The 15,433-nt window shown below is 33.9% G+C and overlaps 1 protein-coding gene across 1 annotated transcript in view; it reads left to right on the top strand.

The window, feature by feature from the left end:
* Positions 1–594: 594 nt before the first annotated feature.
* The window catches only part of LOC107020394 (3-hydroxyisobutyryl-CoA hydrolase-like protein 4, mitochondrial), a 34,135-nt gene continuing 19,296 nt past the window's right edge, over positions 595–15,433 (top strand). Inside the window, exons 1-9 of the mRNA XM_015220736.2 lie at positions 595–863; positions 1,601–1,702; positions 2,142–2,194; positions 2,926–3,060; positions 3,136–3,232; positions 6,837–6,966; positions 7,394–7,572; positions 8,570–8,697; positions 8,788–8,889. Of these exons, the coding sequence (XP_015076222.1) occupies positions 629–863; positions 1,601–1,702; positions 2,142–2,194; positions 2,926–3,060; positions 3,136–3,232; positions 6,837–6,966; positions 7,394–7,572; positions 8,570–8,697; positions 8,788–8,889 (1,161 nt within the window). The 5' untranslated portion in view covers positions 595–628. The remainder of the gene's footprint in view (positions 864–1,600; positions 1,703–2,141; positions 2,195–2,925; positions 3,061–3,135; positions 3,233–6,836; positions 6,967–7,393; positions 7,573–8,569; positions 8,698–8,787; positions 8,890–15,433) is intronic.

Here is a 15,433-nt window from a genome sequence, read left to right as displayed (position 1 = left end):
TTGAGAAATATGCATACATGTACTCTACAATTATTATAAAAAAAATCATAACCAAAAAATTTCTAAACAAATATACTTTACTCAATTCAGAATTGTTATTCATTTATAATTCCGAATGGTAATCATCAACGAAGAGGAAACAAAAAAGAACATTAAAAAATCAACAACGTATGGAGACCCAAAATTAGTAAAAATAGAAGTGAACCTTACAAAAAAAACTCTAAAGTTCAATCTGAGTAGACATTAAATAAAAAATTTCTTAGCCAGTGTGAAATGAAAAATAATGATTAAATGTTGGACTTTTCAAATGTGATTTTACTTTTAAAGATGAGTGATATTAAAAAGTATTGATAGTGATTTTACTTTGGAGGATAATTTGGGTATAAAAAATTAATGAACTTATCCAAGCATCCTCAATTTTTCAAAGAAATTACGAAATCACCTCAATTTTATTGCTCGTGTCATTTAGTAAAAAAAAATTGTCCTGTCAAATATATATCTGTAAAATTTTTTGACAGTAATAGTATGATGAAAAAAAAAATAGAAAGAAGATTTTAGAGGAATTAAGGTGAAAAGTGTAGTAGTACATATTTGAAGAAGAGATGATTGTTATGATTGAGGAACTCAAATGATGGCAAGTCTTTCTTATGCTTTAAAAATAGGTCGATCCGCTACTCTTCTCTCTGCTACGACTTCTCACTCCTTATTACCTAATTACTCCAAAATGACCATGTTTCTTCCTCATCGAAATTTCGCCATCATGGCCTCCGGCGCCGATGAATTTGTCAGGGGACATGTCCACCCGAACGGTGTCGCCGTTATCACTCTCGATCGTCCTAAAGCTCTCAATGCAATGAACTTAGGTCAATTTTCAACTCTTATACATAATGTGGATCATTTATTCTTTACTGTCACTTCATTTTTGCAGATTCCATTTCGCGTTTACAAGTTATTAACAAACATCTTTTGCTTTAGGATTGAGACCTAAATGTTTGACTTTGAGCTACCTGTACGAGTTGGTAGCTTAAATACTACTGAATATTACCCAGAAACCGGTCTAGTTGATCATTTGGGATATAATAAAATTTTGGAATAATATTTCTCGGAGAATTAGTAAGAAGAAAATAAATCATAAAAATTTGTACTACTTCTTTGTATCTTTAGCGAATGATTTGCCCCTTACACTTAGTCTGCTACCGGGTTAGGGTTAGCGAACCAGGATATCACAATGTAACTGTTAGTTTTATTGTTTTAAACTGATACTATAATCATTATTCTCATCATATCAATATCATTGTTACTCCCTCGGTTTCAATTTGTATGTCTGATTTATGACTTGACATGAAGCTTAAGAAAGTCAAGAGGACTTATTAATCTTATAATCTAAACTTAAGATAGGTAACAATGTACCAAAATGTCTTTTAATATTGAGACCGTGTGAAAATTTGAAACTAAGAGTTAATAAGAAGGGACGAAGTCATTTTTTTTAAACAGACTAAAAAGGAAATCATAAGTAAGACTAACAAATTGAAGTTAACATTATCATTACCATTTGCATAGTTTGGTCTGTGCACTCACGTTTCATTGAAATATGATGCAGATATGGATATCAAATACAAGAGTTTCCTGGATGAATGGGAAACAGACCCAAGAGTAAAATGTGTTTTGGCTGCCAGTAGTTCTCCCCGTGCCTTTTCAGCAGGTAACATGCTTTTCCTTATTTAGAGGAAAGCTGTGTGCTGGACCTCTAGTTTGTAGTTTTGCACCATCTAAATCTTAAAGTAGTTGTTACATTATCTCATTGTTCGTTTTGTTAGAGACCAACTATTCTATATGTTACATAGTATCCCCTGTGTTACTAAGAGTTGAGGGTGACCATTCATTGTCAATGCAGGATTGAATACTAGGGGGTTGTCACCGATTTTCTTCTTCTTTTTCCCCCCCACATAGATTTGGCTTACAGTTGACAGTGTATGTTTGTGTTTCATGTTGTATTGTATTTTTGGTGGTGTGTCAAAGCTGGTGGCATCCACAGTATATTTTGGAGTTTGCTATCTGTAATTTCATTTTCTGACATTGTCGTGATTAGTTGATGCTAATAATATGATGGATAACGGAAGTCCTAGTGATTTTACCTGCAGGTGGTGATATCAAGCAGATTGCAGCAAAAAAACAGCAGTCAGATATGATAGAGGTTTTGTATACTGTCCTTTAAACATGAATAGCTTCATTTTGATCATGATTCTGTCTACTCAGTTAAGCAAGTCCCATACTCACAACAAACTGCACTAGCTGTAGAACACACACTATGATTGTGGCAAACATATTACCCAGACCTTTTGTTAGTTCGGTTCCTAATAACTATCCAAAGAATCAGTTATCTGCAGAAAAATACAGGCAGGGCCTTTTTATCTGTGGTGAAGAAGTAATTGACTAATAGTGTGGGGCCTAAGACTTTTTATATTTTGATATTTCCTAATTTTAAAAATTGGACGATTTGTATAAAAGAGACATGAAATTGGATCACATAAGAAAGTAGTAATGGAAGATGTGGAGCATCATAGGCTTGTTTAATGTTCTTACCATCTCAGTCATGATCCTTGTTTAATTTTTTACCATCTTTGTCAATCATAGTCCTTCTCGTGGCATGTGTGCACACCTGTTGTAGTTTATGTACATGCATCTTAAGTTATTCCATGTTAAAAATTGTAGGCTCTCTTTTTCAGGTACACGTGATTCTTGGAGAATGTTAACACCAAAGCATCACGATCTTATTCTTTACACTTTATACAGCAGTATTATATTCCCCACCTGTAATGCTTGAATGTGTTATTTTATGCTTATATTCAATTGAATACTGCAGCCGAGTTAGGAGGCCTTTGTGTAAAAGTAGAAATCAATATCCTTTCCTGTTATATGTAACAGGTATTCACAGCTGAGTATCCTATAATATGTAAAATCTCCGGGTACAAAAAGCCTTACATCAGCTTCATGGATGGCATCACAATGGGCTTTGGAATTGGTTTATCTGGTCATGGTCGTTACAAGGTTATTACAGAGGTAGTTCTCTAGCCTTATGGAGAATTACTCGTTTTAGCAAGTAACATCTTATTTACACTTCTTATTTTTCTATAGAGGACTGTTCTAGCGATGCCAGAAAATGGAATTGGGTTGTTTCCAGATGTCGGTTTTTCCTATATAGCGGCACATGGTCCTGGAGAAGGCACAGTTGGTATATTTTCTTATACTCAGTTGAGTGTTTCTTGCTGAGCAAATTCCAATAACGCTATCTTGGTGCATGAAAAATTATTAAAAAGAGAAATAAAAGATGGAAACTCATATAACTGGGGCATAGTTCTCTCTCCTCTCTAATAGCTTAAGTTTGGTAATTGAGCTCTGTGATCTGGGGATGGAAGATTACAGAAAGTATTGAAGACTATCTAGCACTTGCGGAGCCAGGATTTCAGTAACGAGTTTCAAAATATGAAAGTTAAACATACAAAGAAGCCAAAGGGGGGTTCAACATCTACATTTACATTAAAGATAATTTTAATCATATATAAGTAATGTAATTTTCCATGTAAGGGCCCGTTTGGATGGGCTTAATAAAAGCAGCTTTAAAAAAGTACTTTTGAAAGTGCTGAAACTTATTTTTAAAATAAGCAGTTATGCGTTTGGATAAAAGTGCTGAAGTTAAAAAAAAAGTTGTTGATGTGTTTGGCAAATAAGTGCTGATAAACAGCTTTTTAAATCAAAATGTCTGAAATACCCTTAAAAGTTGTTAACATAATAAAAGTTAATTAATTTATATTTTACAGCCATAAATAATTATATTTTGCTATCATTCATATATTTCTTTCTCATCACAAATTATTTATAAGAGGAAATATAAACTTACTATAGATTTTAAAGATATATAATTTGAATAGATCAAAGAACGATTTAAGATTTTATTTTAGTTTCATCCATAAGTAATAATAATTGTCTATCTTTCACATATTTCTTTATTATCACAAATTATTTATAAGAGGAATATAAATTTTTATTTAAGTTATATGTGCAACTTATTTTACATTTTAATAATATATAATTTGAATATATCACTTGAAAGATTTAAGATTTATTTTATTTTCATTCATTAGTAATAGTAACTGTCTATCATCCACACGTGAAAAGGGAAAAATGGAAGAAAGAGATGTAGGGTTATGTGGGTAATTTGGAGATTGTATAAAAATATTAAGGGCAAAAAGGTAAAAATGTGGTCAACTTAAAACAGCTTATAAGCTAAAAAAAAAAAAGCACCTCTACCCCAGCTTTTAACTTTTGGCTTAAAATAAGTCTTTTTTAACTTAAAATAAGTTATTTTGAGTATTGCCAAACAGCTAAATAAGTCAAAAATCAGCTTTTAAGTCAGTTTGACCAGCTTTTAAGCTGAGCCAAACAGGCTCTAAGAGTGCTCGAATGAACCCCCTAGGCCCTAGCTGGCTCCATCCCTGATATCTAGATGCTAAAGTCAGCAAGAGAAGCATGCTTGCATCAGTGTCTGTATGTTATTGAATGCTATCGATTGGGCTTCTAAAATTTGGAGGTAGGAATTATGATCAACATTTCAGAACTTTCTAAGGTGTTTGAGGTGATTTCCTTCTTTGATGAATTTTAGAAATATGATAGTTTTTTGATCTGTAACTGAGGAGCCTTTCAGGTAGTCTTTTGATCTGTAACTGAGGAGCCTTTCAGGTGTTTGATTGATAAAAGAACACTTATTAACACCCTAATAGCACTTCATGCATTTTCACCTTTTCAGTGTTGTCAAAACCATGCTTTAAGAGCGATTATGAGCTGAAGTGTGGTGCAAAACACGTTAAGCGCTTAGCCTCACTTAATGTGCGATTATGAGCTGAAGTGTGGTGCAAAACACGTTAAGCGCTTTACCTCACTTAATGTGCACTTCAATGTCGTCATCAAGTCTCTATATCATACCTTTTCTTTCTACTGAGCATCTCCCGAAGAGATGACACTAAATAGTTTGAAATTTCACTTTATTGTAATTTCTTTATCCGAATTTATTTGTACATATGTTTGCTGTTCATGCTTATTATTATTAGTCTTGGACTAAACATACATTTTTATATTTCTTTTTTCTCCATTCCGCCATTTTTCATCAAAGGAGATACTTTATTCATGCTTAAAGCGCCACTGGGCCTTAGAGCTTTATTGTGTTTTCCGCTTTTGATAAAACTGCAGCTGTTGTTCATAAACACATCCCTTTCATGTTCACAAAGCAATTATTGTTTTATTTCTGAAGAACATGGACATTAGCTCTCTGTTTGTACATTACCTGGTGTGGATCCTCTTACTAAACGTTCAAGACTAACACAATATTAGGACTATGACGGTTGATTGTGATTTTAGTGAATGTACTCTTGAGTTCTCTGATTTAAGTGATAACCAAAATGAGGTCATCCGTGCAAGCGCTGATGAAGTAGATCTGTGGTTGCAGACAAATGTTACACTTATATTTGTCAATGGCTAAGCATGATCCTGAACCATGGGGAAAACCTCTTGAGAAGCAATAGTGACTAAGAGGGTGTTTGACTAGACTTAAAAGCTGGTTAAACTGGCTTATAAGCACTGTTAAGCTTTATCTACGCATTTGGTAAACACCGAAGTATTTATAGGCTCTTATTAAAAGCAAAATGTGCAAAAAAGCTCTAAGATATATTGGCTTTTAAGCGCAAACCACAAATAAAGTGTGGACTTCGATGAAAAAAGGCAGAAAGGGATAAAAGTACAAATATATGTGTTTTGTCCAAGACTAATAATTATAAGCACGAGCAACAAATATATGATCAAAGAAATTGAATGTTTTAGGATAAGTGAAATATTAATAGTTTAGTGCCGCCTCTGTAGAAGAGTCTCATTGACAAGGAACAATATGCCTTAGCGCCTTGATGGCAATACTAAAGTGCACATTAAGCGAGGGAAAGCGCTCAACACTTTTTGAGCCTCGCTTTAGTGCTTAAGCTCACCTTTAATAACACTGCTTATAAGTCAGGCGTTAATAAGCCAAAATTAGCTTAAGGCTTTAAGTTGTTTATCCCCAATTTCTGATTTTTTTTAGCTTATAAGTACTTTTGGTTTGACCAAGTATTTTATAATTTTATCCTTCATATGTTTTCTATTTCTCAAAATATCTTTCCCAAAACAGAACTCTCAACTTGCTATTCACTTTGTGTCAGTTGTTCCTTCTTTTCTTTACAAGGATACTTTTAAATTAATAATATTTTGAAATTTTTTTAAGGATATTTTAGTTGTTGTAACAAAAGAACAACTTAACACTTTTTTCACTAAACACATTAACTGTTTATTAGCAGTTTCAACATTTCTATCACAACAAATTACAGCTTGTTTATAAAATAAGTTTAATAAAATAATTTGACTTCTCTTTCATATAGAGGGTAGTGGAAGAAAATCATTGATAATAATGGAAAAATTGGTTTGATACTCAAAGTTAAAATTGAAAGTTCTTATATCAATTGAAACTAATAAAAGATCTGAAAGTTTATAGGATAATATTATTAATAACAATCCTGGCAGACATTTTAGAATCATACAATATGCAAAAATAGAAAGAGTGTCGTATAAGTTGTTACAAAGGGAGTAAAATTTTAAAATGGGTAAAGATGCCAAGTGAGACCTGTCTCACTTTTCTGCTAATATCTATCCATATTTTGTTGGCATGAGATACTGATTTACGATGTATGTGTGGTGTTATTGTTGAACTTTCTTCTCAACTCCTTTCCTATCTATGTGTTTAATCAATTCAGCTATTGCAGGTGCTTATCTTGGATTGACTGGAAGTAGGATATCAACACCTGCTGATGCTCTCTATGTTGGTCTGGGAACTCATTATGTCCCTTCTGCAAATTTGGGCACATTGAAGGAAGCTTTGCTTGCCACTAAATTGTATGTCCCAATATTATTCTTTTAGTAACGTGAAGCTCATGCACTAAATGTCAATTTTTTTTAATCAATTACTAAGATCCATGAGACATGCACAGCTCCTTGCCCTTTTGAGTCTCTTTATCTGTGCATGTTAAAACTATCTGTGTCCACATTCCTTAAGGTTGTGCCTTTTCTCTTCAAATCCTTTAATGGCTTGGCTCTGGGGGAAGAGATTCCCCAAGTTGGGTAAACTTTTGTTCCTATGTTTGAAACTTTTTTAGTGCTTATGTTGCTATATTCTAATCAACACTTCATGAGGCACATCTGGTCTTCAGCATTCTTCTTCAGAATATAGTTTCTTATGCCAGTGTGTATTATGTTACTGATACAAATCAATTCAGTAATATATTTCAACTTTGAAATAAGTTGTTCTGTTTTGTTAAAACAGCTCCGAGGATCCAGATGAGGAGATAAAACAACTGTTGACGAAATACAGCAGCAACCCTAATTCAGAACCCCGTTTGAAGTCACTTTTACCCAGAATAATTTCTACTTTTGCTGGTAACAAGTCCATTAGGGAGATACTAGAAGAGCTAGAACATCATCAGCAAAGCACTGATACATTGGGTAAGGTTTAGCAGTAAGAGCTTATTTGGATTGACTTATTTTAAGTGTTTTAAAGTCAAACTAGCTTTTAAACGCTTTTGGAATGTTTGGGTGATTTTAAAAAAATGCTTATGAGCAGTTGATTTGGAGCTAAAATGATAAAAATAAGCCAAAAGCCATAAGTTAGAATTATAAGTCAAAAGTCAATTAAGCTCTAAGACTTTAATTTTAAAAAGGCTTAGCAGTAAGACTTTTCTGCATAGATGAGTTCATGTGCTCTCTTTTTTATACCATGTGTGTATCACGTTAATTAATAATAAATGTATGTAAAAATAACAAATCATTATGTGTATGTTATATTATTGAATACAAAATTTTAAAAAATAACATAAAATTTTTTACAATAAAAAGTTTACTTAAAGAGGAACATGATAATTCATCACTACCACGTTAATAATTGAGTATTATAATCAAATGTAGTGGATATAATTTCGCCATTAATATCAAAAGTCAAAATTATATTGGTATTGAATATTGATTAAGAGTTACTTTATTTAATTTTTAATAAAAATTAAATATCCAAGGACAGAAGTCAAAATTTGTCATGTTTCAGAACCAAAGTCAGAAATTATGTCGCAAAATTTCAATTAATTTAAATTTACTTTTACTTATTATAAATTTTAAATGAAGATTCATAGAATAAATACTATATAATTTTAGTTGATTTAAAAGTTCATAACTATTAAAAGTTTTTACATAAATATTAGGATAATAATTTAAATGACAATTATTTGAAGAAAATAGTAAAATGTCATTTTTGTTTTTGGTAATTCTTTTTAATAAATTATAAAATGTTCATGCTTTTAATATAATTTGGAAGATATGCATTATCAAAAAAAAATATAATTTGGAAGATATAGATTAATTTCTCCATAAATGAGTCGCATATGTGATTTAGTTGAAAACTTAGAGGCATGCTTTGTTTACATTTTCATGTGAAAGTTAATTTTGTTGACAGTGGCAGAATGGGCAAGGGATGCTCTGCAAGGGCTTAGTAAGGGGGCCCCTTTTTCTCTCTGTCTCACCCAAAAGCTCTTCTCTAAGGTAGCATCTGCACGTGGCGAAACTGAGAACGACTTATCCAGGGTGAGCTTATGTTGTGTTTCTTCCTCTTAAAAGTTTTTTGATCTTCTGGTTTTTCACTAATGATTAAATTTTGTCATCTTTAACACTCAGCTCGCTGGTGTCATGAGAACTGAATATCGCATTGCTTTAAGGTCCGCTCTACGGAGCGACTTTGCTGAAGGTGTCCGAGCAGTCTTAGTGGACAAGGATCAGGTTTGTTATGACTGCATAAATGTTTCTAGTTTCTGCACAAGAAAATGTCATGGTCCTCCCATTGTAATTGTTACCCACCTTATGTTATTAGGTAATTTCAAATGAAGTGTCTGCTTTCAAAAATCAGACTCATATAATTGAAATTTTAACCAATTTTACATGCAATGCAAATATCTATGACTAAAATCCGCCCGCATGAAAAAATTAAAGGGTACTACATATGTTTGTTAGATTTGTTGTTTTGACAAATTGATGACCAAGATTTGTTTTTATGGTATATGGAACCTATCTTTCAAATTTAAACTAATCTGGAGTAGATTTGGGTGTTGAATCAGACACAACTGAATTTTAGCCACTTTAACATGTGTTACATGACTGAAGAGAAGACATACCTGAAAAAAATTAAAAGATTGTTAAATAAGTTTGTTAGACTGATTGTTGTTATTGACAAATTGATTATTGTTGTATGTTCTATATGATATATAAAATTTATATTTCAAATTTGAACATATTTAGAAAAGATTTGAGTGTTGAATCATTGAAGTTCGAATAATAAAAAAAAATCAGATGCACATGACTAAAATTTTTAGCCAATTTTTATTGCACTTCAGTTAAAAATGTTTTGCATTGTTTTCAAAATGGGTAAACTTGCAAAAAAAAAAATGAAAAGATAAAGACACAAGTTAAATAGAAACTCTAAAAGCGAGTATTTGTGAACTTAAACCATTTCACAAGTGTAGTGTATTTTCCTTGGTAAAGATTAGAATTTGAGTTTAGTTAATAGCCGAAACAATCAGTAGATGCTTAAGACTTGTGAGGCACTATTTATGATTTCAAGACACAATATCTGCTACTCCTCAGTCCTCACAACTATCTTAAACCGTGAGTTCTCTTACTATTATGGAATTGATCACCAAGCAAGATCGTGTAATTAGAATCAATACCAAACTGATCATTTTCTTTTCCTTTTTCTCTAAAATGTTGATGAAATAAAAGAACTCATTGTTCCAAATTGCTTCTTTCAAGCTTTTATTTTTCCTTTAAGTTCCTCCTTGGGTAACTTTATTATTCTCCATTAGGGCTCCTAACTTCCTTTGTGGGAGTTTCATCTTTATGTCCCCTTTGGGCCTTGGCCCACCACTTTCTTATATTGTTAGGAGTCGTTTGGTGTGAAGGTATAATAATCTCATGGATGAAATAGTGTATGTGAACAAAACAGTGAGCTNATTTGCTCTAGATGATCATTATATTCCTTTGATTGAGGACAAGTACCACATGGATTTGGAACTATAGCATCATATTCATTCCACAGTGTTTTTAATTTTGAGAAGTAATGAGATACAATATCTGTACCTTGTGAAAGAGTGGTGATATCTCTATGCAATTGATAGATTCTTACTCGATTTACCTTGTCAAATCTTTCCTTGAGATCATTCCACACTTAGAAAGCATTTGTGGCATAGACAATACCACTAAGAAGCTCTTCACTAACTGTGTTCATCAGCCAAGATAACGCAATTGCATTGCAAGTTTCCCATTGCTCATGCAATTCTTCTTTGTACAAAGCTCTAGTACACGCACCAGTTACAAAACCATACTTTCTCTTCCCAAGTAGTGCAATCCTTATCGCCCTACTCCAAACTCCATAATTCTCAGATCCAATCAATTTAATTGGAATCAATACAGCACTTGAACTGTCTGAATTTCCAATGAATAAAGGATCATTTTGATCGATCTTCACTCCCACCATTTCTGCAGATCTTTAAGCTACAGATTTTCACCAACTAGTAGAGATCTAAACTCAACTAATTCCACATGCTACTCTGCTCTGATACCATGAACAAAACAGTGAGCTTCAAGCTCATTACTCCATTGAAGCACTTAGAGAGAAAGCTAAAGCATGAAGAAGAGAAGAAGGAAATTATTGTATTGATCTATCTTAGCTCACATGTTACATGTTTCACTGCTTATATAACATCAGAAGCAAGGGAAAAAAAATATCTACTAACTAATTTTTCAGCACACTAATCGAGGCAACAAACTACTAATTTGGAAGTTACAAAAAACAGAACTTCTAACTAACTTTTGAATTGTTAGTTATTATAACTAACTAATGCTTAATAACTACTTTTAACACGCCACCTCAAGCTGATGAGTGCATAACATTGATCACTCCAAGCTTGCCTAAAAGATGCACATGTTGAGCTTGACTCAATCCTTTTGTCAATATGTCTGCAAGTTGTTGCTGTGTGTGTATATAAGCAGTGTCAACCTCACCTGCTTTGATTTTATCCCTGATAAAATGACAATCTATCTCAATGTGTTTTGTTCTTTCATGTAACACTGGATTAGCTGCTAACTGTATAGCTGATTTGCTGTCACTGAAGATAGTAATAGGTAACTGAACATCCACTCCTAATTCTTTGAACAAGCCTAGAAGCCATGTGATTTCTGAGACTGCTGATGCCATACTTCTGTACTCAGCTTCAGTTGAGCTTCTTGAAACAGTCTGTTGTTTCTTTGATTTCCAAGAAACTAAGGACTCTCCAAACTGAATGACATATCCTGTGATGGATCTTCTTGTGTTAGGACAAGCAGCCCAATTAGAGTCACACCAACAAGTAAGTATGTTAGTAGGTTCAGAATGTAACCAAATACCTTGACCAACTGATCCTTTCAAATATCTAATCACCCTAGTAGCTGCTTCCATATGTGATTTCTTGGGAGATTGCATGAACTGGCTGAGAGTTTGCATTGCATAACTTATATCTGGTTTGGTGATAGTAGCATACAACAATTTACCAATCAATCTTTGATATGAAGTAATGTCATGCAGCACAGCATCTGCACTATAGCCATTTGCTTGATCATGCTCTATGAAGTCAACCTCAAATTGGACTCCATTGGTGTGGATGCAGGTTTGGCACCAGTCAGGCCTGCATAAGCAATAACTTCCAATATATATTTTCTTTGATTCAAAATAATTCCTTCAGAGGATCTCAATACTTCAATGCCTAAAAAGAACTTAAGTTCACCTAGATCTTTCAATTTGAACTGTCTGTGTAGACATGCCTTAACTTCAGTGATCAACTGTGTTTTACTTCCTGTGATCAGTAGATCATCTACATGGACTAGAACAATGACAATATCTTCCCCTTTTTTAAGTGTGAATAATGAGTAATCATGAGCACTCTGTTTAAAACCTGTGGCTTGTAATGCCTTTGTAAGTTTCAGGTTCCATTGTCTTGATGCTTGTTTAAGTCCATACAAGAACTTGAGTAACTTGCATACTTTGTTTTCACCTGGTCTTGCAAAACCTTCATGCATCTCCATTAAACCTCTTCATCTAAATCACCCTGCAAGAAAGCATTATAGACATCCATATGGTATAATATCCAGCCTTTTGATACTGCTAATGCAATGACACATCTGACTGTTACCATTTTGGCAACTGGAGAAAAAGTGTCATGATAATCCAATCCTTCTTGCTGACTGTATCCTTTTGCCACGAGTCTTGCTTTAAACCTCTCTATCTCACCATTTGCCTTGTATTCTACTTTATATATCCATTTAGAACCAACTGCATTCATGCCTTCTGGTAAGTCAACCACTAGCCAGGTATTGTTTTCTTCAAGAGCTTTGATTTCCTGTTGCATAGCTTGTATCCATCTTTCATCTTTTGCAGCCTGACTAAAATTCTTAGGTTCCACATATTCTGAAAGTTTACTTAAAAAACTTCTGCACTCAGGTTTTAATTTTTCATAATTCAGAGAATTAGCCATAGGATGTTTGGTGCTACTATGTTTCTTAGTAATGGCATAATCTTTCATCCAAATTGGCTCTTTGATGCTTCTTGAAGTTCTTCGAATATGAGAGTCAATGTGTGATGGTATTGCATGAATATTTTCAGAAACTTCCTCTGTTGGACTAGGTTCAGGCATCTGATCTACTGAAGAATTCTCAATCTCAACATTCTGATTATCTTTATTGACTGTGATAGCATCTGCAGGCTCCCTATTATCTTCATTATCAATCTCATCTTCAACAACTTGACTTTCTGCTTTCTCTAAAGGTGAACCATGCACAACAACTAAGGAATCAAGTTGAGGTACCACTTTAGCAAATGGAAAAACTTCTTCATGAAAGATCACATCTCTATTCACATACACCTTAGTAGAATGAATGTCCAATAATATATAACCTTTCTGTAGCTCTGAATACCCTAAGAGAATAGCAGCATTAGCTCTTGCTAAAAACTTATCCCCTTTAGGCACTGCTGTAGCATAGCAAAGACAACCTATGACTCTTAGATGAGTCAAACTTGGTTGTTTACAATGAAGTAATTCATAGGGACTCTTGTTAGAAATAGCTGATGAAGGTAATCTATTCATTAAGTACACTGCAGCCTTAATGCAATAACCCCAAAATCTGATAGGTAAGTGAGCTTGAAATCTGATAGCTCTGGCAATATTAAGGATGTGTCTGTGTTTTCTCTCAACAACACCATTTTGTTGTGGTGTGTGAGGACAACTACTTTGATGCAATATTCCTAGATGATTGAACAAATCTCTACATTGTGAATTAAGAAACTGTGTGCCATTGTCAGATCTCACAACTTTGACATGAGAATTAAACTGAGTTTTGATCATTGAAAAGAAATTTTTGATAGCCACAATGGTTTCAGATTTTAACTGCAACAAATGAACCCATACAAATCTACTGTAGTCATTCACTACTGTCAAGAAGTAATGCTTTCTATCTAGAGTAGGGGTCTTATAAGGTCCCCATAGATCCATATGAACAACATCAAACACCATGGATGCTCTAGTAGTACTAATAGGAAAAGTAAGTCTAGTCTGCTTGGCTAAAGGACAAACAGGACAATGTGTATATACTTCATCACTTTTACTTCTTGTAGCTAATTAGAGATGTCTCAATATTTGTTGAGATGGATGTCCTAACCTTCTGTGCCATATATTTTTGTCCTGTATTGTAGCTCCTGCAGCTACTATTTCCTGAGCACACCTTATTTCCTCCTTCTGTTTAGATGTAAAGTCAGCCTTAAAACTGTATAATCCTCCTTCTTCTCTACCAATCCCCTTCACCCTGCCACTGCAGAGGTCCTGAAACACACAAAAGTCAGGATAAAATGATACAAAACAGTTTAGTTCCCTTGTAATCTTTGACACAGATAACAAACTGAACTTGAAATCTGGTACATGCAAGACACTTCTAGCCACTTCACTATCAAATATAGGTGTTTCACCAATATGACTAACTGTAACCTTGTCACCTGTTGGAAGATGCACTTGATTCTTTTGTGACTTGGTTAATTCATGTCTCCTAGTCATTAACTGTTTGTTTGCAATGATATGATGAGTTGCACCTGAGTCAACAATCCAATCTTGAATAATAGGATTTGTCATTAAGCAAGTTGTAATACCTGCCATATTGACTTGTTTTGTCTCTTGCACATCCCTGTTTAGCATCTCCACTATTTGTTTGTATTCCTTCTCAGTAAATGTTTGTCCCTTTGGCACCTTTGGCAGGTTACTACTTTCCACCTGACTAGGTGATGCAGTATTAGGATGATCACAATAGACATTAGAGATGTTTGCAGACTGATATCCTCTTCCATATCCACCAGTATTTCCTGAACTTTGTCCTCCATAGCCATTGAATTGATTTGTGCTTGTACCATTTCTCATGTATCCATTCCCATTTCCATAGCCTGGTTTCTTCCTTTGTTTCCAGTCACTTGGATAGCCAATCAACTTGTAGCAGTTATCCTTGGTGTGACCAAGGAAATGACAGTAATCACACTTCTTCCCTTTGTAGTGTTCCTTTCTAGTTCCCTGATTTCTGTTTACACTCATCACCATTGAACTTGGCTTTTCAACTGCATTAGCCATATAACTTGAGTGTTGAATCTCATCCTCTATAATCATAGCATAAGCCTGATTCATAGATGGTGTAGTCCCTTTAAGTAGTATCTGTCTGCGAGCCTGATCATATAAATCATTTAGGCCACTCAGAAATTGAATTAATCTCATTTGCTCTAGATGATCATTATATTCCTTTGATTGAGGACAAGTACCACATGGATTTGGAACTATAGCATCATATTCATTCCACAGTGTTTTTAATTTTGAGAAGTAATGAGATACAATATCTGTACCTTGTGAAAGAGTGGTGATATCTCTATGCAATTGATAGATTCTTACTCGATTTACCTTGTCAAATCTTTCCTTGAGATCATTCCACACTTAGAAAGCATTTGTGGCATAGACAATACCACTAAGAAGCTCTTCACTAACTGTGTTCATCAGCCAAGATAACGCAATTGCATTGCAAGTTTCCCATTGCTCATGCAATTCTTCTTTGTACAAAGCTCTAGTACACGCACCAGTTACAAAACCATACTTTCTCTTCCCAAGTAGTGCAATCCTTATCGCCCTACTCCAAACTCCATAATTCTCAGATCCAATCAATTTAATTGGAATCAATACAGCACTTGAACTGTCTGAATTTCCAATGAATAAAG

This window comes from Solanum pennellii, chromosome 5, assembly GCF_001406875.1.
Source record: "Solanum pennellii chromosome 5, SPENNV200".
NCBI lineage: Eukaryota > Viridiplantae > Streptophyta > Magnoliopsida > Solanales > Solanaceae > Solanum > Solanum pennellii.
The sequence above is the reverse complement of the archived record's forward strand: the minus strand, read 5'-3'. Positions and strand labels throughout refer to the sequence as shown.